The sequence below is a fragment of the Acomys russatus genome, chromosome 32 (genome assembly GCF_903995435.1).
Source record: "Acomys russatus chromosome 32, mAcoRus1.1, whole genome shotgun sequence".
Classification (NCBI taxonomy): Eukaryota; Metazoa; Chordata; class Mammalia; order Rodentia; family Muridae; genus Acomys; species Acomys russatus.
In genome coordinates, this window is record NC_067168.1 from 3633010 (window position 1) to 3658486 (window position 25477).

General features: G+C 42.9%; 1 protein-coding gene and 2 pseudogenes across 1 annotated transcript in view; 1 reads left to right on the forward strand and 2 right to left on the reverse strand.

The window, feature by feature from the left end:
• Myo5a (myosin VA) overlaps positions 1-25477 on the forward strand; it is a 157824-nt gene that overhangs the window by 44044 nt on the left and 88303 nt on the right. The window contains exons 3-6 of the mRNA XM_051140184.1: positions 4010-4181; positions 6347-6491; positions 14208-14364; positions 23453-23596. Of these exons, the coding sequence (XP_050996141.1) occupies positions 4010-4181; positions 6347-6491; positions 14208-14364; positions 23453-23596 (618 nt within the window). The remainder of the gene's footprint in view (positions 1-4009; positions 4182-6346; positions 6492-14207; positions 14365-23452; positions 23597-25477) is intronic.
• LOC127183990 (ATP synthase subunit ATP5MJ, mitochondrial-like) lies at positions 6926-7106 on the reverse strand (annotated as a pseudogene).
• LOC127184426 (2-oxoisovalerate dehydrogenase subunit beta, mitochondrial-like) lies at positions 20832-22781 on the reverse strand (annotated as a pseudogene).

Consider the following 25477-nt stretch of genomic DNA (forward strand, 5'->3'; position numbering starts at 1 on the left):
CTCGGGAGGCAGAGGCAGGTGGATCGCTGTGAGTTCGAGGCCAGCCTGGTCTACAAAGCGAGTCTAGGACAGCCAAGGCTACACAGAGAAACCCTGTCTCAAAAAAAAAAAAAAAAAAAAAAAAAGATGCTTGCCTCAAAACCTGATGACCTGAGTTCAGTCCTCAGGATCCACATGGTGGAAGGAGAGAACTGATTCTTGGCAGTTGTTCTCTGGCCTTCACCTGTGGACCATGGCATGTGCCTGTATGCATGTACCTGTGTCCCCCTCCCCCCGCTCCATACACACAAATAAATAAATGTAATTTAAAATTTTTAAACAAACAAGAAAGAATTATAACCTGACCAAGGAAACTGGATACAGATACATATAATTTTAAATAATTAGGAAATAGAGTAGGGCACCACCAGGATTCTCAAGGTTTCTACCCTAGTTTGCTTTCCTGCTGCTGTGATAAACACCGTGACTGAAAATAATCTGGGGAGAAAATGTATTCTTTCAGGTTACAGCTTCCATTCCACTGTCAAGGGAAGGTGAGGTAGGAACTCAAGGCAGAGGCCTGGAGACAGGCACTAAGCAGAGAGCACAGAGGAGTGAGCGCTGCCTACTGCCTTGCTCTGGGAGACAGCATTACTGTCTCGATTCCCCAGTATAGAGTTCTGCCATGTATCTAGTACAAGTTCCAAAGCCTTCTATATTCCTCCAAAACCCAGACATGGGCAGGCCTTCACAGTGACAGCCTGCTCTCTGGTACCAACTTCTGTGTTAGTTACTCTTCTGTGGCTGTGATAAAACACATAACAGAAGCATCTTAGAGAAGGGGAGTTCATTTGGGCTTAGATTCCAGAGGGATGGAGATCTGTTATGGCGGGGGGCATGGCAGCAAGCGGCAGGCATGGAGACAGGAGCAGGGGGCTGAGATCATGTTCTACCACAAGATGAAGCAGGGAGAACAAACGCGAAATGGGGCGAGGCTATGTGTATCCTCCCAAAGCCCATCCTCAGTGGCACGCGTCCTTCAGTGTGCATCTCCTAACCCTCCCTCACGGTGCCAGCTGAGGTCCAGGCATTTAAGTGCCCGAGCCTATGCGGGACATTTATTATTAAAACCACCACAATGTCAAAATAAGCGTATATTTATTTTCAATCAATTAACTCGTGTTTTGAGTACTTGCAGTGTATCAGGCATGATTCTGACTCCTTTTGACGATTTTTTTTTTTTTTAAGACAAAGTCTCACAGTGTAGTCCTGGCTGCCCCAAAACTCTCTTTGTAGACCAGGGCAGCCTGGATCTTACAGAGATTCACTTTCCTCTGCTTCCTGAGTGCTGGTATTAGAGGTGTGTATCAATGATGCCGTGGTAATTCTTTTAAGGTTTACAACGATACTACAAAGTAGAGCGATTTCCATTTCCAGTTTATTTGATTTTCTTATTGTTGTATGGAAGATTTCTTGTCCCCCAGCCAAGCCTCAGCCCTCTGTCTGCACTTCCCAAGTGCTGTGATTGCAAGCATGTGCCACCATGTCGAGTTTTGCTCTTCTATTTTAGAGATGAGGAAACTGTGGCTCAAAGAGGTCCAATGACTTCCTCAGGGTTATACAGCTGTTACGGAAAAAGTGTGACCTGACATGGGAATTTTCTTTCATGATCTCTGCTAACAAGCAGTTGGCTTAGAATAGTAAAGGCTGCAGAATCACAATAAAGAAAGTATTAATGTAGGCTGAGTTAGTAGGAAAGACTTCGTACAAGAAGGATTTTGATTCAGTCTATGGGGCAGGAAGGAGAGTAGTTAGTTGTTTGCTTGCTTGCTTGTTTTGGTTCCCCTTTTTTCTTTCTTCCTTTTCTTTTTTTTTAATTCACTTTACATCCTGGTCATAGCCCCATCACTCCTCTTCTCCTAGTCCTACCCTCCCTCCCTCTACCCCCGCTCCCCTCCCCTGTTCCTCAGAAAAGAGGAGTCCTCCTTGCCACCTACCCCAGTTAGTTGGTTTTACGATGGTCTTCCTATATTGCCTAGGTTGACCTTGAAACTCCTAGGCTGAAGTAATGCTTCTGTGTTAGCCAATGAGTAGCTGGCGTAAGACAACATGCACGGCTTTAGTCAAAGCTAGAGAGTTTGGACTAACAAAGAGAACAAGAGAGGTAGATCCTTGCTAGTTGAAATATATTGTGACTATTATACATATAATTTGGTGATTGGACTGGATGTTTAGAAAGTATGCATTTTGGTTCAACAAGTACATCTAATTAGCTACGTGACCACGCTAAGAACCATCAAAAGGCATTATTTTGATGTCGTTTCCAGTTAAGAGGTGGAACATACTTAAAATAGTGCAACACAAGATGTAATAAAAACAAAATAAAAAGATCAGAGGAATGCGTGACGAGAGTGGCTCCTGAGTGTGGTGGCACTAAAGGGAGAATGTACACAGGCAGCACTTCATGTCAGGCACCTTGGGAAGACAGACATAGACATACCTAGACATACATAGACACATACATAGCACTTTTTAGTTAAGAACAAACTGTTGTTGGGATATGAAGTGAGGGTGGGCTGCAAAACATACCACAGGGCACTTGCTATTTTTACTAAAACATCTGAACTTCACTCATGTATAGGGAGTAATTACAGTATTTTAGAATATAAATACTGTAGTTTGTGTTTCAGAGAGGGCACCATGGATGTGGATTTTAGGGAAACATAGTTGAGAGAAGGAAAATAAAGAATTAACATTTATCTGCTTTGTATAGGCACTATGTTAGACCTGCTGGGCTATAGTTCCCTTTTTAAAAAATAAGTTGTTTATTTTTGTTTTATTGCTTGCCTACAATAATGTTTGTGTCAGGGTGTGGGATCCTGAAGTTACAGGCAGTTGTGAGCTGTCATGTGGGTACTGGGAATTGCCCATGAGTCCCCTTAACCACTGAGCCATTTCTCCAGTCCTGGGCTATGTTTTCTAATGTCAGTTCACAGCTTTATAGATTAGTAGGGGATAATTTTACTGCTTGCCAAATAAGGAAACCAAGGATCAGAGGCATCAGATAGATTTGCCTGAAGTCAATGTAATTAATACAAGCACGTAATCATCCTGATACACACTGCAGTCCCAGCACTTGGGAAGTAGAGTGGAGAATCGAGAATTTATATGTTATCCTGACCTTTTATGGCTAGCCTGGGCTACATGAGAATCTGTGTTTAAGCGGGGAGCAACAAAGAGGAGGAGGATGAATTCTAAGAGCAGGGTGTGTGAGAGAAAAATAGATAAAGTCTCCCTGCAACCAACAAATTTCACCTTTAGGAAATATAGTATTTTAGATCCTAGAATAAAAATTTTTAAGTACAGTCTTTGCATTACTAGAAGTGAACATTTATTTGATAATGACAAGCCATTTCAGAGAAGCAGATTATATCCTTTCCAAGAGGAAACTTTCATAAATATGTTGTAGATGGCCCTCACCTTATTAGTGTCCGAGCTCTGTTTTCTGCCCACACTGAGCACATCCCTGCCCCACCTTCTATGACAACTGAGGACATCCCAGGATGTCCTCTGATTTCTTCAACTATATTAACGAAAATGATTTACGCTGGGGCTGGAGAGATGGCTCAGTGCTTAGGAGTGTGTGCTGCTCTTCCTGAGCACTGGAGGCCAGTTTGCTGACCCTGCATTGGGCAGCCCATGTCTATATCCCAAGTCCAGGGAGTCCAGTGTCCTCTCTAGACTTTGGACAACTGCGTCATGCACACAGTACACCCCCCCACAGTACACACGCATGCATACACATAAGTAAATATGAAAATAAAATCTTAAATCTTTGCAGATTTATTCTGATGAAAAAGAAGGCACTCCTTGTTTGCCATTTTTACCAGTTTTTCTGATAATGGAAAAAAATGACAGGAAATAAATACACTAGAAGCCAAGAAGCAGATCAGAAATAGGAAATAACTGAATGCACAGGTCTGTTTCATGTTCGTCATTGCTGACACAGATGTTGCACCTCTGTTCTCAGGATTTGGAGTACCGTCTAGATCCAAAGACCAAGGAGCTTCCTCACTTACGGAACCCCGACATCCTGGTGGGTGAGAATGACCTCACAGCCCTCAGCTACCTTCACGAGCCTGCTGTGCTGCATAACCTCCGAGTCCGCTTTATCGATTCCAAGCTTATTTATACATATTGTGGTAGGTGCTTTGCTGATGAGCTGTAGGCTTGTCTTTGATGGGTGTGGTGATAGAAATGCATACAGGGAAAGCCAGCTGTTGTCGAATTTCTCATACATGCAAAAATCCCTTCAAATTATCAGAAAGATTTACCAGTTTTCACTAGCTGGTTACATTTCATGCCAAATAAAGTCATTTGTGAATTTACACGATTTTGCTCAACATAATAAGAACAGGTCCACCAGGCAGTGGTGGTGCACACCTTTAATACCAGCACTCAGGAGGCAGAGGCAGGTGGATCTCTGTGAGTTCGAGCACAGCTTGGTCTACAAAGTGAGTCCAGGACAGCCAGAGCTAAAACACAGAAACCCTGTCTCGAAAAACCCAAAAAGAAAAAAAGAACTGGTCCATTTTGGGACACTGCCCTCCCAGTCATGTCAGACTCAGTACTGGAGTGGCTAGTCCTTTTTATCTTGTGAAAGTCTGGTCTGAGAAGAGTAGGTGCCCAAGGACTGGCACCGGGTGTCGGGGCAAGGTCAATGCTGCCATCTTCTCACTGACCCAGACACCCAGGACGCACACCCCGTAGTGGGTCCGTCTCCTCCCTGCTGTGTTAGCTGCCCCAGCTCAGCTCAGCTCCTGACGGTTTTCTCAGATACGACGTGTGAGCATGCGCATGCGGCCCTGGTCTTTCTCCCGGCCCCATCTGTCTCTGGGTTTCTCTGTTCTGTTTTGTTCTTATTTCCTCCCACTGCTCTGGCTCTGTCTCTCTTGTGATATTCTCCCTCCCTACAAACCATGGCTCTTTCGAGGCCTAGGTCCGGATGTTCATTCCCTCTCATGTGTGCATTGGCTTGCTGACCCAAGTCGTGTTTGTCCTGTCTTCACTGCTATCTGTTTAAACAGGTACAGATACATTTCCTCTCAGAAGAATTCATCTTATAGATCTGTACTGATAACTTTTCTTTCCCTCTGCTATTTAAATATTTTTCTTCAGTTTTTATTTTTAGATTTATTTTATTTTATGTGTATAAGTGTTTTGTCTACATGTATGTGTGTACACCACATGTGAAGCGTGCCAGGTGCCTGTGGAAGTCAGAAGAGGCCACTAGACACCCTGGAATTGGTGTAGCAGGACCTGGAGTTACACTGTGTGGTGCCAGCAGTCACACCCATGTTCTCTGCAAGAGTAGTGCTCTTAACCACTGAGCCGTCCTTCCACCCTCTCAATTTATTTTTTTGCACATGTATCTTGTTTTTCTATGATTTTTTTCTTTTGAGACGGTGTCTCCTGTAGCCCAGACTGTCTTGGAACTCGTTCCATAGCTGAGAATGATCTTGAGTTTCTGATCCTCGACCTGTCAATACTTTTCTTTGAGATTTAATATTCTGCCAAAGCATGTGTTTTGAGGTGTGGTATGTAAAATTGCAATGATTCAAGTATAGTATCTTGTTTGTTCCTGTTTTCACAGGATGACTACCAGTGTATTATCTTTCTAAATGAAAACCCTTCAGATGAATCTTTGATTATTTCATTAGATAAATTTCTAGAAATGAGCTTTAAAATTTTTTATTTGAGTGTGTGTGTGTACGTGTGTGTGCGTGTGTTTGTGCGTGTGTGTGTACGTGTGTGTGCGTGTGTGTGTGTGTGTATGTGTGTGTGCGTGTGTGTGTGTGTGTGTGTGTGTGTGTGTGTGTGTGTGTGTGTGTGTGTGTGAGTGGGTACATGCCTGTGGGTGTTTGCAAACTCTAGAAGACGGTCTGATTTCCTGGGAATTACAGGCAGTTAGGAGCTGCCTGACGTGGGTGCCGGGAATGGAACTCAGGTTCTCTGTAAGATTAGCAAGTGCTCTTTCCACTGAGCCATCTCTTCAGCCTCCCAGTTTTGTTTACTAAATATTAAAATATTTAAATTATTTAAAACATTGTTTCTTTTTTGCCACTATGGAGATCAAGCCCTGAGCTTCATGACTGATGAGTGCTCTGCTTCTGGGCTCCATCCCCCTCAAAGTCACATTATTTTGAACAGTCTAGTCCAGATTACTTAGAACTATGTACAGTAATTTAAAATGCGTAAGGCCGTGGTGTGCTTTGATCTTTGAGCATCTCTTTAGTTTAATGTGAACTAAATTGGATGCGCCCACCAGGGTGTCCTTGGCTTCACTCTCTTTCTCACCTTTCCCCAGGAATAGTCCTAGTAGCTATAAATCCCTACGAACAGCTGCCTATCTATGGAGAAGACATTATTAATGCGTACAGTGGCCAGAACATGGGTGACATGGATCCTCACATCTTTGCAGTAGCTGAAGAGGCTTATAAACAGATGGCAAGGTTGGTGGAACTTACATTGTCATTTCACGGCTCTTGTTAGATAAGATAACTTATTCTTTGCTATGTCACGGATAATTTAAATAGAATAAGAACTTGTAAATAATTCCTACCTAAGTAGCTTTGGCCAGTTTGTCTCAGACTGTCTGGACTGTTTAACTAAATTTTGAAAGCTCACGTTTATAAATGGATGATATAGGTTCTTTTCTTAATTGCCTTTGGAATCACATCATGGTCCTATCACTAAGCAAGGACGGCCATTGTTTTTGTTTGTTTGCTTGTTTTGTTTTTGTCTTTGGTGCTTCTCACATACAGTTAGTAACGCCACGTTGTAAATGGTACTCAGACAAGCGCACAGTGATGTTTTGTGTTCCCACCCGACACAGTTTGTTTAGGCTTAGCCGACAGGATTCAGCTTGAGTGGACTCAGGGAGGGGTTAATGATGGCCACGGGCAGGTGCAGGACTGGAGGCTTTCAGAGCTTTACGTCTCTTATAGCACCCCTGATTTTATAAAGAATGAGGGTCATTAATCCCATTTTTACCCAAGCCTCCTGGCAAACCTGGTATGGTAGGGTTTCATGATGACCTAGACGTTCTCAATGAGGCTTTGAAGCATCTCAGCAGGACCAAGAGCACAGGCCACACCATCCCACAACAGACTGGGAAAGGCCACGGAGCACACCAGGTGTTGTGTTTGATTGGCTAGGACTCGGAGTTCAGTTATAAGCTGAGTAATAAGTGACTTCCCTAATGTCACTCAGCAAAGTAACAAATGAACTGTGAGCTGGAAAAATAGTCTGTGTGACAGCAATTAAAAATGTATGGCAGGACATCAGTTATGTGTGCATAACGAGCATCTGCAAAGTATGGCTCATGTCACCCAGAGTCCTAACAGTTTGACGGCAGAGAATGGGAAATAAAATGACTTTCAAGATAAGAGTCTACTCTGAATAACAAGTGATGTGATGTGAGAGGGTGGGTGCTGAGGGAAAACAATTATTTTGTCACGCTTATAAGGAGAAACTTGATACAGTAACACGTGGGAGATCCTCAAAAGCAGCTTGTAAAGTAGAAAGGAAACTAGCACTTTAGAGGCCTTCATTTCTCTCTTTTGCAACCAGTGCACATTTTGGGGCCAAAGGGTGATAGAATTTAAGAATTATTTCAATGAAAGAGCCCATAGAAGCCATTATGCCCTTTTACTAATAATAGTACTTTTTTTTTTTTCTCTGAGACATTGTTTCTCTGTATTACAGAGCCCTGGCTGTCCTGGACGTGCTTTGTAGACCAGCCTGGCTTCAAACTCACAGAGATCCATCTGCCTCTGCCTCTCGAGTGCTGGCACTACAGGCGTGCACCACCACACCCTGCTCAATAATAAGAGCTAAAATTAAGTCTGTGCTGTCTTACCACAAGGCATTGGTAACTTTCAATTTAATAACAATATTTATTTTCACAACAACTTTTTGAGTTTGGTGTTGTTTAATAAGAACTTCATTTTACAGTTGGTAAAACTGAGGCTTAGAGAAGTTGTATAGGTCTCATAATAGGAAAAGCATCTTTCAAATTCAGTTATTCTGACACCAAAATATTACTATATTAAATATAAAGTGACTGAGTGAATTAACAGTATATAATATGCTACATTATTCCCAATACCACTATAAAACAGTAATGAATGTCCAAAGGTTAAAGCTTAACACTGAGAGATCTGAGCATGGTGGTGCACACCTTTAATCCCAGCATTCAGGGAGACAGAGGCAGGTGGATCTCTGAGTTCGAGGCCAGCCTGGTCTACTGAGCAAGTCCAGGACAGCCAAGGCTACACAGAGAAACCCTGTCTTGAAAAACAAAACTGACCAAACAAACAAACAAAAAAAAATCTGAACACTGAGAACATTCCATCTGTCAGTACATCTTCCTCTAAGCTGAACAGTGTCTACCAGGACTTGAATTTTAGTCCCAGAGCACTGCAGTGCGATGCCGGCGCCACTCACTACGCCCGAGACTCACTTGTCAGAGAGGAAATCCTGTGGACTGCTAGACTCGAAACTGATCTCTGAACATTTATAAATTACACGGCTTCTCAGACAATACTTCCTTTGGCTCAAGGGACCAAACCAAGAGCCTTGCGTGTGTTAAGCACATCTCACCCCCAGTACTGTTCTCAGATCTGAAAGTATGGTTTTTCACTGTTGTTGTGGCAACCCTTGAGTGTCAGTAGATGCAGCTTGCTTCCTGGCACCGTCCTCGTCCCACATGATATCCCCGTGAGTCAGTCAGTGTAATTTCTTAACTGAAGGTTGTGGTTTTTTTTTTTTTTCCTTTGCCCTGTTTTCTCTTGTAGATAGTTTGAAAATGTGCTTCCATTAGAATGTTTATCACATATTAATAAATCGTCACCCACAAACTCTGCTACAGTCACCAGGCAGAGTGTGTTCCTTTGGCTTAGTTAGGGATCACGCTGCAGAATCATTTCTTACCTTTTTTTCCCTTTACCAAATAAACTTGCCATCTTTCCCAGGTGTGAATCTTGGGGTTGCATGTCACCACTGTTCCTACAAAGCCCTCATGTGTTTAGGGAAGATATAATTCAACGTTATCGGCAGAAATTTCATAATCACAGTCCAAAAGATTAGCAGCAAAGTAGACAAAAATTCCACCCCACAAACAGAGCCTGGTAAACGAGGAAAAGTAAATAAAGATTATGCTTGTCACTTATGACAAGATGATTGACTAAACTGGTAGTGTTGTCGAAATATTAACTTTGCTGAGTTCAGCCATTATAAATAGGTTAGAGCAGAGCTCTCCTTAGCAAACATTGGGAAGGTTGCAGGAGTATACATGTTTACAACCTATACTCAAAATGTTGCAGGAAATATTAGAATGGAAAAAAAATTAGAGAAACAAGCAAGCGGGCAGCTCCTAGATTCGAGTGGTGCACAAGCAGGAGTTCATTTTACTATGTGTGTAGCTTTCTACAAGTTCAAAATCGTATCGCAGTAACTTTACGGTAACAGAACAGAGGAAACAAAGGTAGAACTCAGGAGATGAGGCCTGAGACTATCCAGTGATCTGAGTGAGAAATGACGATTTAGTTGAGATTGTTAATGAGGATGGTGAGAGGGGAATAGAGTCTAGATATATTTTTAAGATGGAACTGGGGGGAAACATGCTGATGTGGGGTAAGAGAGAAGCAGGCGTTAGGATGGCAACAGGGATTTGTTTTCAGAGATGGAAGGTGAGCAGTTTCCTTCCTAGAGGTGTAGAAGTTACAGGAAGAGCAGGTCATGTGCACACGTTGGGGGAGGGGGAGGGGAGAGGTAAGGAGGTGGGCTAACACCCTAGTTTACTGATTTATTTCATGTGCATGGGTATTTTACCTGCATGTATGTATGCATGTGTACCGCGTTGGTGTAGTACCTGAGCAGGCCAGAAAAGAGGCTGGTGGCAAGTGCCTTTACCTGTTGAGCCATCATGATAGCCCTGTCTTAGGTAGAAATGACTGTGCCCCCATCTCCGTTCCTAACGTGCACCTTAGGGAACGGCGCCCTCGGGAGGACTGCCCCCCCCCCCCCTCCGCTTAGTGGGCCTATTGACTTGTAGAGGAGAAAAGGCAAATGGAGTTCAGGCTCTGGATTGTCTCTGGTATTCCTTTTCTCACGTTCTTTCTTGTCCTTTCTCATGTTAAAACTGACTGATTTTTTAAAAAAATGTGTCCGTGTGTGTTTGTGTGTGTACGCACACACCTGTGTGTATAGAGGAAAACTTGGGGGAGTCAGTTCTCTCCCCATCAGTTCATTAGGTTTAGTTCTGAGCCAAGCGACTTCCCTTGCTGAGTCACCTCACTGGCTCCCTGATTGTTTTCCTTTACCAAAATCACGGTATTATTCTCATTAGAACATCAAAATGTAGTTTTGTGTCCTTATAGCTATGTAATGTGGTATTATCTTAATTTTATGTATTTCCTGTCCTGTGTGACTCATCAGGCAATGTTCCTACGTTTTATTTACAATTTTGATTGAAAAAGAAAAGTTAGTACTGTGTGGTTAACTCCAGTATAGTTAAAAACAGAACAAACAACAGCAGGAATAAACCGCAGCATCTGTATGAACTGCGTCTCTCCCGATATCCATAGAACTGAAACGGATCTCTGTGGATCTCACTTTTAACAGCTGTAGGATGGAGCAGTTTCACAAGTGGACTGACCAACTTGACCTTACAGTGTTCTATGAAATGTGCTTGCTATCTTTAGGCTAGGCTTACTGCATGGGCCTTTTTTTTTTTTTTTTCTTCTTAGTGAAGAACAGACCATGCTAAGCAGTGACCTAGCAAAGCAGAAGGAGCCTACTGTAGACCTCCCCGTACCCCTGGAATTAGGGGTGTATGCTCTAACAACCAACTTTAGGCAAACGAACTCCTCGGCTGTTTTCTCCAAAGAGGAAAAGAGGGAGCGCCTTGATTCTTCTGGGGGTTAAATCGTGTTGGCTGATAAGTAGAGGCACTTTGAAAACATCCATCCATTCAGACATGTCATCTGGTTTTATTACTTCTGACTGTATTATTACCAGTCTTTTCTTAGGCCATCCCTTATCCATTTAGTTATGTGGTGTCAGAGTGCTCTGGTATCCTGAGGTTCATTACCTAACAGGAGAGATGATGAAATCTCTCCTGTTAACAGCTGTGACTCAGCTACCCTGTGGTGCCAAGTATCCTCTTTGTGTGGAATGCATGCTACCTTATAAGGAGGGTTACACTGATGCTTTCAGTCAGCGCATCCTAAGTCAGGTTTGGTACCATGTGTGTTACAATTTTAGCATAAAATGGCTTCAAAGGTTTGTGTGCTGAAGACTTGGAAGTGTTATTGAGAGGCAACTGGACAATCGGTGCACTAACTTCATCAGTGAGCCAACCCAGCTTTGTCTGCTTCCTGGCCACCACGAGGTGGACAGGTTTGCTTTCACTGCATGCTCGCTCCTTGCTGTGATTTACCATGGCCCAGAAACAAAGGAACCAAGTGAACATGGGCTAAAATATAAAATAAACCTCTCCTCCCTGTATCAGTTACCTATATCGGTGCTGTAACAAGATATACAGCAAACCAGCAGTTTAAGGAAGGAAGGGAGTATTTTGGCTCACAGTTTAAGGATACATAGTCCTTCCTGGCAGGAAGTCACAGCAGAAGAAGAGGCAGCCAGTCACTTTGCATCAGCAGTCAGGAAAGAGAGAGATGATTGCTCACAGTCATTTTCTCCTCAAGACCGCAGGCCTGGAACCGCACTGCTGCATTTATGATGGGTGTTCCCTCAGTTAACCAAGCCTGGATAACCCCTCACAGAGATGACCAGGGACTCGAATCTTAGCAATCTAACAGTCAAGTTTAGACAGCACCGCTTCGCTCATTGTCAATTTGACACCCAAACACATCACTTTTGAACCACACCTTTCACTTCTTGTCCCCATAACCCAATGACTGTCGTGTAATGTAAAATGCAATCAGCCAAGCCCTAAAGTCCCCATCATGTTTAACAGTCCCAACACTGTTTAAAATCCCAAGTCACACCTGAGACTCAAAGCAATCTCTTAGCGACAAGCTCCTACAAAATGTAAAACAAGTTACATGCTTCCAGTATACAGTGGCACAGAATAAACATACTGCTCCAACAGGTAAGAATGGCACATGGTAAGGAGTGGTCAGAACAAAGCAAGACTGAAGCTCAGCAGGGAAAATACCAAATTCTGCAGCTCTGTGGTCCAACATGACTTTAACGGGCTTGGGTAGCTCTGCCCTTCCGGCTCTGCCACCCTCAGTGAGCCCAGCTCTCTTTGTAGGCACTCAGTCAGTACCTCCTGGTTCTGACACCTCCAGCATCCTGAGGTCTCCATCATAACTTAGCCTTCATCTTTACACAACAAAAAAACAGTAGTAGTAATCTATTACTGTATCCTCGGGTGTGAATGTGGTGACATTATTTTTCTTTTTAAAAAATTTACTCTTTCGTATACATTACATCCCAAATACAGTTTTCCCTCCTCTCCTCTCAGCCACCCCACCCAATTCCCCCACATTCGCTCCTCCTCTGTTTTCCTTCAGCAAAGGGCAGGCCTCCCAAGGATAGCAACCAAACATGGCATATCAAGATACAATAAGACTAGGCACCTCCCTCATATTGAAGCTGGGTGAGGCAACCCAGTAGGAGGAAAAGTGTCCCAAAACCAGGCAAGAGTCAGAGACAGCCCCTGATCCCATTGTTAAGAGTCCCACAAGAAGACCGGGCTACACAGCCATAGCGTATATGCAGAGTGCCTAGGCCAGACCCACACAGGGTCCCTGGTTGTCCGTTCAGTCTCTGTGAGCACCATGAACCCTGCTTGGTAGATTCTGTGGGTTTTCTTGTGGTGCCCTTGACCCCTCTGGCTCCTACGTTCCTTCCTCCCCTTCTTCTGCAGGGTTCCCTGAGTTCTGCCCAATGTTTGGCTGTGGGTCTCTACATCTGCTCCCATCAGTTGCTAGACAAAGCCTCTCTGATGACGATTATGCTAGGCTCGTGTCTGAGTATAGCAGAGTATCATTAGGAATCATTTCGTTGATTTTCTGTTTTGTTTTGTTTTGTTTTGTTTCACCAGTTGTGTTTGAATATATCTTATCTCTGAGCCATCCTGCCTCTGTTCCCTGGCCCTTTAGGCAGTGTCAAGGGTAGGCTCCCTCTTAAGGTGTGGGCGTCAAGCTGGACCAGTCATCGGTTGGCCTCTCTAACAATTTCTGCACCACCTCTACCACAGCACATCCTGCAGGCAGGACAAATTTGTAGGTGGGAGGTTTTGTGGCTGGGTGGGGGTCCTAATCCCTCTACTGGAAGCCTTGCCTGGTTACAGGAGAATGCCAGTCCAGACTCCATGTCCCCAATACTAGGCGTTTACCCTAGGGAACCCCTCCCACATTCCTGGGAGTTTCCACTGCGCTAGGTTTCTACCTTGCCCTGCAATGCCCCTCCCCCCAATTCCATTTGTGTCTCGCTGTACTCTCTTTCTTTTATCCTCCCCTCACCTGGTGCCATGGTTAACCCCAGCACTTGGGAGGTAGATCAGGACAGCCAGGAATACATAGAGAAACCCTGCCTTGAAAAACGAGAAAAGCAGAAGATGGAGATGGGATAGGAGGATGAGGAAGAGTTAAACTGTGGAATGACATTTTTAAATGACATGAACCAGCACCATGGCTTCTTCCCTGGGACCTGTAGGTGCTTGGTAGGAACAGGAGCTTATGGACAATGCTGCTTCACAAATCATCAACAGACAGACAATTTGAAATAATGCAAATGATTTTATAAAGTTTCTAACTAAGCACACTTCTGTCTAAATCCTTTTGCTGTAGATCCAAAGAACATTTCCCCTTTATTTTATGGTAGCTCACAACAGTATCATAAAATACCAGTGCAAATCCCCGCGAATAAAATACTGTGTTTGAGATACACACAGAAAATTCAGAACGCCTGTAATACAGAGGCATCCTCAGATATGTGATTCTAAGTTAGTGGTGTATCCTTTTCTGTCGTGCATATAAGTAGACATTCTGGCTAAGAAGTAATATGCTTCCTTATGCATTGTTGAATTATGCGACCAGCAGAAACTCACTGTGCCTCGTGAGGAGAAAGGAACAGTGGTACTCATGTTCGGAGGTGGCGGCACTGGCAGTCACTCTTATTTGTTTCCACAGGGATGAACGGAATCAGTCCATCATTGTAAGTGGAGAGTCAGGCGCAGGGAAGACCGTCTCGGCTAAGTATGCCATGCGATACTTTGCAACTGTAAGTGGTTCAGCGAGTGAGGCCAATGTTGAGGAAAAGGTCTTGGCCTCCAACCCCATCATGGAGGTAAGACAGAACAGTCTCAACCTTTTTTTCCTGTGGTATCTAATTAAGAAAGAGGCTGAAAACTTGATCGATATAGTACATGCCAGAAAGTCTAGGGTTTCCAGCCTCTAAAGTTGAGGAAATACTTGTCTGTATCTTAGTAAGAGGTGTAGGAAAATGGGATTCTGTCAGGTGGGTGCTTCGAGCAGCTCCTAGCTGTAGAGGACTTGGCTTTACTCCAGTATGCTGCTGCCGTTTAACTTTCAGAAAGAACTCCGCCTATGAGGCCGGGCAGCACCTCTTCATGCCTGCTGTTCCTTGTCCAGAAGGGAAGTTACTCATTCCTTCCCAGTCCCGGGTCTTGTTTACACTCCCAAAACACGGGTTTGCTCTCACTCAGGCATGAATGGGCTCCTGTACTCTTTTACCCACAGTACATTTTTAATGCTTAGTTCAACCTCTTTAACTACAAATTTTAATTTTTTCCCAAAATCTGAATTATACATTTAAACCCTAAAGACATGAGCATTTTTACTTTAAAAAATATATTATAAAGATATATCTTAGTAAAGAAACTCAAAATTATAAATTCTTGAGAAAGGAAATACCATGAAAAGATAACGAACCTTAAAAAATCAGAAACATCTGGGCGTGATGCTCATGCCTGCCGTCCCAGCGCTAGGGAGGCGAAGGCAGGAAGAGCACCATGAGCTCGAGGCCAGCCTGCGCAGCAGAGTGAGACCCTGCCTTGGAAAACCAACCCAAACCAAAGCCAATCACATACAAAGTAGAAATGGCTGTGCCACAGACGAGGGGTCAGATGTATAGCATTTGATGTCTGGAGATTTGTAGCTGGAACAGTATTGTTGGCTAATAGTATTTCAGGAAAATTACAGTTTCGTAAGAAAATGAGAAAAATACATTTCATTAAATGGAGAGAAATTCGGACAAGCAGAAATAAACCTTTCTTGTTAACGATTCAAATGGGCATGATTTATCCCTGTCTTTTTCCCAGTCAAGTGGTCTTTATCACCCAGATGGAGCTAACCCTGACCTGATGCCCCTTGGTACAAGTGGTTATTGCAGTAATCTGCGCAGAGGTAATTTGCCTGGTTTGCAGTGCTGTGTGTAACATCTCTACAACGAATGCTGTGACCCATGTGTACACTGCTGCCCTTCAGAGCCGCAGGACCTCCCTTCCTGCAGGACTGAGACAAGAGATTCCCAGGAAGCGGAGAGGCTTCCAAGGCTAGGCATGCGGCAGGGAAAGCAAGGAAGACGTTCCTGACAGAGCATGGGCTGGAAGGAGCAGATGGCTGTGCCAGAGGAGAGTAGTAAAATCTAAAATTAAGGTTCTGAAAGGATTTAGCTCTGTCTAGTGGATGCTTCTGATGTTCATATTAAAGTCATACATTTTCTGGAATCAGTTTTTAACTTGAGCTCAAACACAGCAAGGCTTGGTTTAGGCTTTTATTCATTTCCCCCGCGTGACAACAGATTCCTAGTATCTGACAGAGTCCTAAGACTTTCTAGTTCGTAGTATTAGAATACCCTGAAATCTTGGTTGCCATAGCTTTAAGAAACCCCATGTCTTCTAGGTTAGGTGATACAAAACTAGAGTTTGAGTCTGTCGTGGGAATAAGTCCCAATGATCCTTCTAGAATACGTCAAGAGCTATTTTCTACCTCTTTCACAAAACAGCTACATTGCTTTGTTGTTTACAGTACACATATGACTTTTGTTAATAGGAATGGCACTACAATTTTTAAATAGTCACAGATACTCTTTTTAATAAAATGCGGTTAAGAGGAATTTACCTTATTGGCTAAGATAAGCAAAAAAGGATAAAGGCCCTCTTTCTGTATCACTGTTCATTTATTTGCATTTAAATCAAGAAGATTTTCACTGGTAGAGGACTGATGGGAGATGTAGTTCAGTGGTAGAGGGCTTGCCGACAAGTCCCTGCCGTCAGTTCCCAGTACCGTACACAAAAAGTAGAGAGTCTTCAGGGCTGGAGAGATAGCTCAGCAATCAAGAGGGCTTGCTGCTCTTGCCAGGTGTGATGGCTCATGACTGTGATCCTGGCACGAGGAGAGAGAGGCGGGAGCAGGGAGAGTACCCGGTGCCCTGCAGAGAGAGGGCCTGAGTTGGGCTCCTAGTACGCACGTGGCGGTTCACAGGCACCTGGACCATCCAGGGGATGTAACACCCTCTTCTGTTCCTCTCTGGTACCAGGCACATGTGTGTTGTGTGTATACATAAAATAAAAAGAAAGGAGTGGGTATTTCTAGTAAAGACTTTTGACCAACTTCAGACAGGTTGTTTCAATTTAAAGACAAAGGATGGGAGGCAGAAGTAGTGGCACACACCTGTAATTCCAGCATTTAGGGGGTAGAGGCGAGATAGTCAGGAGTTTGGGATGGTTCTTGGCTACATGAGGCTAACCTAAACTACATAAGGCCTTGTCTCAAAAATAAATAATAAACAATTATGGTGATATATATCACCATATTTATATATGATATATATAGTATCAGCTCTTAAAAGGCTAAGGCAAAAGCATCACCATGAGTTGGAGGTCAGCCAGGGCTAGGTGGTGAGTTAGCACCAGGGCTACACGGTGAGTTAGCACCAGGGCTGCACGGTGAGTTAGCACCAGGGCTGCACGGTGAGTTAGCACCAGGGCTGCACGGTGAGTTACCACCAGGGCTGCACGGTGAGTTAGCACCAGGGCTGCACGGTGAGTTGCTACCGATCAACATCCTGTCTCAAATTAAAATCTTAAACATATGTGTGCCAAACACAGAGGAACCCAGTTCATAAAAGAAACACGGTCGTATATAAACTACAGATTGACGACACCACAGTGATAACAGCAAGTGATTTCTATTCTCATATGTCATCACAAACAAAAGAACTAAACAGAGAAACTCTGGAATTAAACTGACATTCTAAATCAAATGGACCTAACAGATATCTACCTAGTCTTCCACATGAACATTAAAGAATACGCATTCTTCTTAACAGTTCATGTAACTTTCTCCAAAATCAACCACATATTAGGACAAAGAAATGTAAACAAATATAGGAAAATTAACATAACACTCTACATTCTATCTGATGATAATGGAATAAGGCTGGACACCAGCATCAATTTGTACTAGTGTACAAATCATGGGAACTAAGCAACACACTAGTAAATGATAATCAGATCAAGGCAGAAATCAGGAAAAAATGCCTAGAGTTAAGTGAAAACGGAAATGCAACATGCCCAATTCGAAATAAAATGGAGGGAGTCCTGAGGAAAGATTACATCACTTAGTGCCTGCATCAAAACCATGAGGGTTCTCAGATCAGAAAGGCTTTGAAAAACAAGATAAACAATTCCAGAAATGTAGATGGGAAGAGATCATCAAAATCAGGGCTGAAATGAACAAAATAGAAATGAAGAAAAATACAAGGAATTGATAAACTGACAAGTTGTTCCTCCAAAAAGAGTAGCAAAATTGACAAACCTTCATTCAAGGTTTTAGGTAAAAGAAAGCGAAAACCCAAATGAATAAAATTAGATATAAAAAGGAGATATTATAACAGACATTGAGGAAATACAGAGAATCATAAGGATATCCTTAAAATTTTTTATTTCATAAGACTGGAAATTTTTAAAAGAAATGAATGAATTTCAAGATATGTATGGTTTACCAAAGCTGAATCAAGATGAAATTAATTTAAGTAAACCCAAAACACCCAAAAAGATAGAAAAAGTAGCTAAGTAGCTTCTCAGTAGTTGGGTGGTGGTGGCGCGCCTTTAGTCCCAGCACTCGGGAGGCAGAGACAGGTGGATCTCTGTCAGTTCAAGGCCAGCCTGGTCTACACAGTGAGTGTCAGGACAGCCACAACTGTTACACAGAGAAACCCTGGACCAGATGGATTCAGGAGAGAATCCTACCAGACCTTCAAAGGAGAAGTAATACCAATACTCTTCAAATTATTTAATATAATAGAAAATGAAGGAGCATTTCTAAATTCTTTCTATAAAGCCAATGTTACTATGATACCAAAATTAGGCCAAAGACTCAACAACAACAACAAAACAAAAAGAAAAAGAAAAGAAAAACAAGCAAGAAAGAAAATTATAGTCTAGGACCTCTAGTGAACATGCTTGTAAAAATTCTCAGTAAAACACTTGCAAACTGAATTCGAGAGCACATCAGAGAGATTGTCCACCATGTTCAGGTTTGTGGATGTAGTACTTAGAGACGACACAACTAGAGGTTGTGGACAAAGGCACATCTTTTCATATCAAGTCCAGGGCTTAGAATCATGTCGTTATTCTTTACTTTTTTTTTTTTTTTTTTACTTTATGTATATAGTGTTTTGCCTGTATGTATGCATGTGTACCACATGCTTGCCTGGTGCCAACAGAAGCCAGAAAGTGTCAGCTGCTCTGAGACTGGAGTTAGAAACAGTTGTCTGCTACCATGTGGGTGCTGGGAATCAAGCCTGTATCCACCAAACGAACAACCAGTGCTCTTAACTGCCAAGCCACCTTTTCAGCCTTCAATGTTTTAATTTTGTTAAAATGTATTTGTTAGCATACAACCTAACAAGCTTCCTTATGTCATTTTCATGCATAATTAGCCTAGGTTGAGCCCCTGCTCCCCCAACCCCTCCCTGCTGTTCCCTCCCTGCCCCTGCCCCTTACACTTTCCATCCCCAGTATTCCTTGCATTACCTTCATGAGCTCACCCATCCCTCTGGGGATGCTAGTGCTTCTCAGAGAGATCAAAGGGGCCTGCTGAAACACCCGAGCCTTCAAACTGATGTCAGTTGCATCATCAACTATTTGTTGTTCTGTGTTTAAATGCTTTACTGAAAGGCAAGAAGGTCTGCTTTAGCCCTGGCCTACCCTCTGCTCATAGCATGTAGTATGGTTTTAGCAAGCTGTCGGTCTAGTATTCGGATTGAACAGTAGATACAAGTTAAAGAATGAAATCATAATCACTTTCCCCTAACTAGCTTAGTTAGATACAGACAGGAAATTACATAGGGTAGGGCCTTTTAAGCACATAATGATGTCATTGATGCTGCTGGTTTTTTTTTTTTTTTTTTTTTTTTTTTTTTTTTTTACTACAGATAACTTTGTGTCATTTTTTTTTTTGACAGAATGTACCTTTTCAACTGGAAATTCTATATTTATTATTAATCTCATTTTTCTAAATAAAACATTGTGAAAAGTAAAAATATTTTTTTAAAAGAACCTACCACATACTTTTTGTACGTCAAGAAGTGTGAGCTAAGTCACAATTGATCAGAGTACAGAGAATAAATGACTGGGGAGTACTCAGCCCTACATGTGACATCTGTATTTATACTCCCCCCCCCCCCCAATGCTCAGGAGCATCACAAAAGGGGGGAGCCGAAAGACTGTAAGAGCTAGAGGGTAAGGAGGACTGTCATAAAACAGTGTCTTCTGGACCTAGCAGGGCTGCTGCATCCAAGAACTCTCAGCAGATGTGCTTGCCTGGTGGAGGAATGAATAAAGTCCCACCCCTGGCTGAAGAGGTGTTGGTAGTTGATGGCCGCTGAGGGATGAGAACTCAGTTTCCTTCAGGGGTGTGGCTTCTGGTAGGGTGCCCATGCTTCAGTGGGCAACATTACACCCACAAACATGTGGGCAGCACTGGTCGGGTTCAGTCTGTTTGGAAACAGGACATGTTAGATTTTTTTGCTTTTTTAAGAACAACACCATACCCAATCATTATGGTCATATTATGGTCATTAAACAGTTTATAAAATTACCACCCATGGAGCATGTTAGAAAGCTACTCTACAACACCCAATGGAAATCAATCCACTTTTATTAATACAGTAAGTACTTTACAGCTCTCCAGCCAGTATCCATGATAGTTCATCTCATAAAGCTATAATTTGAAGTCTGAAGCAATATGAAAAATTAAAATTTTTTCCGTATCTAGTTGACATCTCCCTGGTGTTCTCTGTGGTCAGTAGTTGAGTATCTTCCAAGGGCACAGCAGCACTTCCGTTTGTCTGAGATGTAAAATAGCTCAAAAATGTGAAGAAATAGTGTCACAGCCACACACACTGAATATGGGAGCTTCTGGTTTGGAAAGCGGTCTTCCTGGATTGTGGAGCTGGCCTTGGATGTGCAGCGCCCGTCAGAAGAGCTTGTGGATGATCAGTAGGCATCCTGGTTCAAACAGTTTAAGGGTCTTTACCATACATGGATGCATGTGCACCGTGAGCATGCGTGGCCCATGGAGGCCAGAGCACGAAGACAGCTCTGATCCCCTGGAAATAGAGTTATAGATGGTTGTGAGCACTGAGAATTGAACCCGGGTCCTCTGCAGGAGCAGCTGTTCCTAGGAACCACTGAGTCATCTCTCCAGGCCCAGCCACCCCATTAGGGACGCAGACTTACAGAGTGCGTCTGTGTTCTGAGGCACTTTAGTCACAAACCGGAGATTTCAAAAAACACTGCAAGTTCTTCTCATGGCCATGGAAACCCCTTCTCAAATTTCATAAACCTGTGTGTCCCAGACAACCAGACTTGTGTCACTGCCTTCCTGGTGACTTCAGCCTGCGGCTGAGGGGTCTGTACAGTGCCGTGGGGACCTGTTCCACCACTGCCCTATACAATACTTCTTAGGGTCAGAAATATACATGGATTTTTTTTATTTTAAAATCCTCCATGACAACAGAAGTGCCTTATCTTGGAAAGGACTTCTGGGTATAGCCACCTTCATCCCTGGGCAGTGGGCAAAACAGGCTTCAGGACTCTGGGACTGGTAGAGTCCTGTGGGCCCGATGGTAAGGCTCCCACAATTGAAAAGATCCCCAGAGCGATAGTACACTTGGCAGCTTCATTCACAATCTGATCAAAGGCAAGAAAAACATCATCTACAAGCTGCATTTCAGCAATGGCAGCAGCACCAATGAGCAATTCCAATCCCAAACCCTTGCTCACACCCCGGGCTGTTAAAGCAGCTTCCGCATTTGTCTCATAAATAAATAAACACTACATCGAAGGACTAAAGACAACATCTTCACCAACTACCATTGCAGTAGGATCTTTGGCCAATGAGCTATTCAAGGTTCTTGTCATTAAACGAAAGGTTTATTTTCTGAGTTCGCTTATATAGCAGGCCCTTTAGGTATTGAAACACAACCACCACACACACTGAGATTGTAATTTCTTAGTAAAATCTGTCTTGTTAAATTATCCTGAGCTGCATTAAACCACTCTGTAATTTGCTAGGAAGACAGTTTCTAATCATTCTTATTCTTTTTCTAAAATGAATTAATAATGCTAATCCAAATCCTAATAGTATCCTCATTGCTGACACAAATGATGATGCTATCTCCCTTCTGTTAGAGACAGGGCTGACACATTTTCTTTGGCTGCTCCATGGATCAAGTATGCTGACTGCGGTGGCTAGGGTCCTATTGTTTGTATCCCTGAAATTTAATGTCTCTCCTAATAGTCTATACTGTTTTCACATCTTTCTCTTTGCTATAGTTTTGATATACTAATCCAGACTCTGTACAAGGGGAAAATGTTAATTTATATGAAATAAGGTTATTAAGTGTTTAATATATTCATTATGTGAATGCTTGCTCTTCTAACTATACTATTGTTCTTGTTTTGCCTTAAAAGAGAAATTCACAGAAGCATGTCACTGAGTTAAAAAGCGGACATATGCTGTTAAATTTTTAAGGTTATGTAGAATATTTAGTACAAAGTTACATTCTCAGTATTTGGTTGAAGATATTTTACAAGATAGATAAAACCATCAAAACCAGTGCCGGGCTGCAGATGTTACTCGCTTGGGAGAATGGCTGCCTAACATGAGCAAAGCCTTGTGCACATACCTGTGATCCTAGCACTCTACAGAGAGAGACAGAAGGATCAGGAGTTCAAGGTCATCCTCAGCTACAAAGCAAGTTCAGGGTGAATGTGGATTATATGAGACTCTATCTTTAAAACAACAACAATTGGGGTCTGGGGAGGTGTCTGAGTAGATAAAGTGCTTACCCTGTAAGCATGTGAATTAGACTTTAGATCCTATGTACCCACCTTAAAAAGCTGGGTTTGGTGTCCTGCCTGTAATCTTAGTGTTCAGGAGGTAGAGACAGGGGCATCCTAGGGCAAGGTGGGTACCTCAACAAGCTGGATTATCAGCTCTGATTCGGTGAGAAATTCTACTTCAGTAAATAAAATGGCAGTTGGTCAAGGAAGACAATTGACACTAACCTCTGGCTTCATGTACACATGCAGAGAGGTCCAGGGCTACCGCACATGGGTCATACACATACACGTGTTCACACCATATACAAGAATGCTCTATTTTTTTTTATTTCTGGTTCCTGAAAATGGCACGCACATTGAGTGTATAAAACCAGGCTTGGTGACCCATGCCTATACCCCCCACATTTGAGAAACTGAAGCAGGAGGAGAAGAAGTTTAAAGGAATCCCCAACTACGTAAGGAGCTCATGGCTAGCCCGGGGTATGTGAGATGCTGCCTCAGCATGTCATCAGTCAATCAATAGAATGCATAATTACTAATACGCTGCTAATGAGCAGTCCAGTCTGTCCTCTGCTGCTATAGAATAAGGCGATAAAACTGTCTAAAGGCCTTTTAGACATTGACATCATTTACATAAGACAGTCTTCTGAGGTTTTGCTCTGGTGGCCCCAGCCCCATTTGTTTTCTCTCTTTGCTGACAGGAATGTCTGTACGCCCCAGATGGTGTATGGCAGTCTCATCACTGCTGCATCAGTCCTGCTGCTTCTGAAATTCATCTCTGTGAGAATAACAAGACTAAGAAAGATTGCTGGTGTCTACCTGTGCAGCCAGGGGGAGGTGGGGGAAAGCAGACATTTGTGCTGCCTACAAGGGCAGAATTCGTTCTCATCCTAAAAGAATCAGTTAAAAATGGAAGAGTTAGATTCTATTTCTCTCTCTCTCTCTCTCTCTCTCTCTCTCTCTCTCTCTCTCTCTCTCTCTCTCTCTCTCTCTCTCTGTAAGCTTTGTAAATAACAGGCATTGGCCTTCTAAAATCTTGTTTTCTCTCTTGCTTCTTAGTCAATTGGAAATGCTAAAACGACCAGGAATGACAATAGCAGCCGGTTTGGGAAATATATAGAAATTGGTTTTGATAAGAGATATCGAATCATCGGTGCCAATATGAGAACGTACCTTTTAGAGAAATCCAGAGTGGTATTCCAGGTAAGCTGGCTGTGCATACAACACACTCAAATACTTGTGTTGAATTTTTGGATTATTATATAATAAATACTATTATGTGACACTTTCTCAGGGAGATGGGAACAAACACCCACAGAGGGCACCAACGACAGACTAAAAGGATTATTTTATGGAAGTACAATTTGAGGAACCAATGAGTTTATCGGGTTTATTTACATAGCATGGTTGGCCCCAAAGCAGCTCTGTCACTACAAAGTCCCATCCCATCATGGATGACAGCCTCAGGGAAGAAGCATCACAGACTAACAGTCCGTTAGCCTTCCATTTGTTATGTGTTCTAGAATAATCCAAGATCATTGACACTGTGGGAGGACAGGGTGGAAAGTAACAGCTGCAATCCCAGCTGAAGCTGCTGTGACCACAACTTCTCTCTTCCTACTGGAGTATGTCACAGCTCCATCGCCATTCCTTTATCCCTAGCTACTTCTTTGGGGTTCAGTTCAATTGGTCTCCATGGCTACCAGAGATAGCATAATCTCTCCTCCAAAATGATGGTCATCTTATGCCAGTGGATGAAGCCATGCCATAACAATTATATTGGCCTTGCTTGTTAGCATGCCATACTTTATTTTGTAGTACTCTTGAGCGTCTTCTTACAGCGTTACTATAAACCACACCTGGAATGAGGTGAAAAACGATGCCTGTCGCAGGTAAGGGACTACCTCTTTAGTAGTCCTGGAGAGTGGGCACTGATTCGAGTTTAATGTTTCATATTTTATAAACTATAGAAAAGGTTGGACTTCATTATGGCATCCATGTACATACGCTCGGTACCACCACCCCACCTTTCCTGCTGCCCTTCCTTTCTCCTCCTGGACTGCTTTCTTTCTCGGTGTCCTCCTACTGCCATTAGTATGTGTATGTGCATGCTTATCTGTCTAAATATGTCTTAAAGCTAGATTATACATGTGAGAGAAAACATGTTTTGTCTTTCTTCACTCCATGACCTCTTGTTCTCTCCTATCCTCTGCCTTAGACATCATTTCTCACCATAGACTCTATTCTACTTTCATGTTGCATTTTTGTATTTGTGTGTGTGTGTGTGCTCGCGCCCTATGCATTTATTTATATTTACACCTAGATTCTGCCTGTTAAAGAAAGCGTGCAGTATTTGTGTTTCTGAGCCTGGCAGGGTAGTTTTGACTTTGTCCTACAGGTGCTTGTTGTAAAGCTTAGTTAAGAAGAGGTACCATTTAGTCTTTGTCTTTTATATTTCCTAATTAATAAATAAAGCATTTATCTATATCTTCAAAGAGTTACAATTTGAACACAGCTTAAGAAAAACAAAATACCCCTGTCCTCTTTTCTTCTTTTGATTCTTAGGATATGACATTATTTGGGTAGAATAGTAATGTTATCCGGGAAGTTGCAAGGGGGGTGTCTCTTTGAGTTCTTAGACTTATTAAAATGCTTTAAAAACTGGCCCAGAGGCTTGAGGATAGCTTTATTCAAGTTTAAAAGTAAAACAACAATGGAGGAAAGCTCAGAATCTCAGCAGCCACCAGGAAGAGAAGACAGAAAAGTCAGGCCTTTCAAGCTAGGCGTAGAGGTCAGACAGAGTGAAGAGGCCCAGAGTGTCAGGAAACACGTGCTTAGGAGTGTTCAGCCGCAGATCTGAGTGCAGAGGCACCCAATCCTAGGTTCTTGTACCCTAGATCACAAAGGATTGCAAAGGGACCTAGGTAGAAATAGAAACAGACAGCTCATTAAGAAGGGGGAAGCACCCAAGGAATGGAAGTGGTCTAATGAGCAGGGGGGAAGAGCCCAACAAGCACTGGGCCCTGTGGTTCTGGTCCATTATAGAATGTTCCCGTGTTATCGGGCCCGGGTTTGAATGAGCAG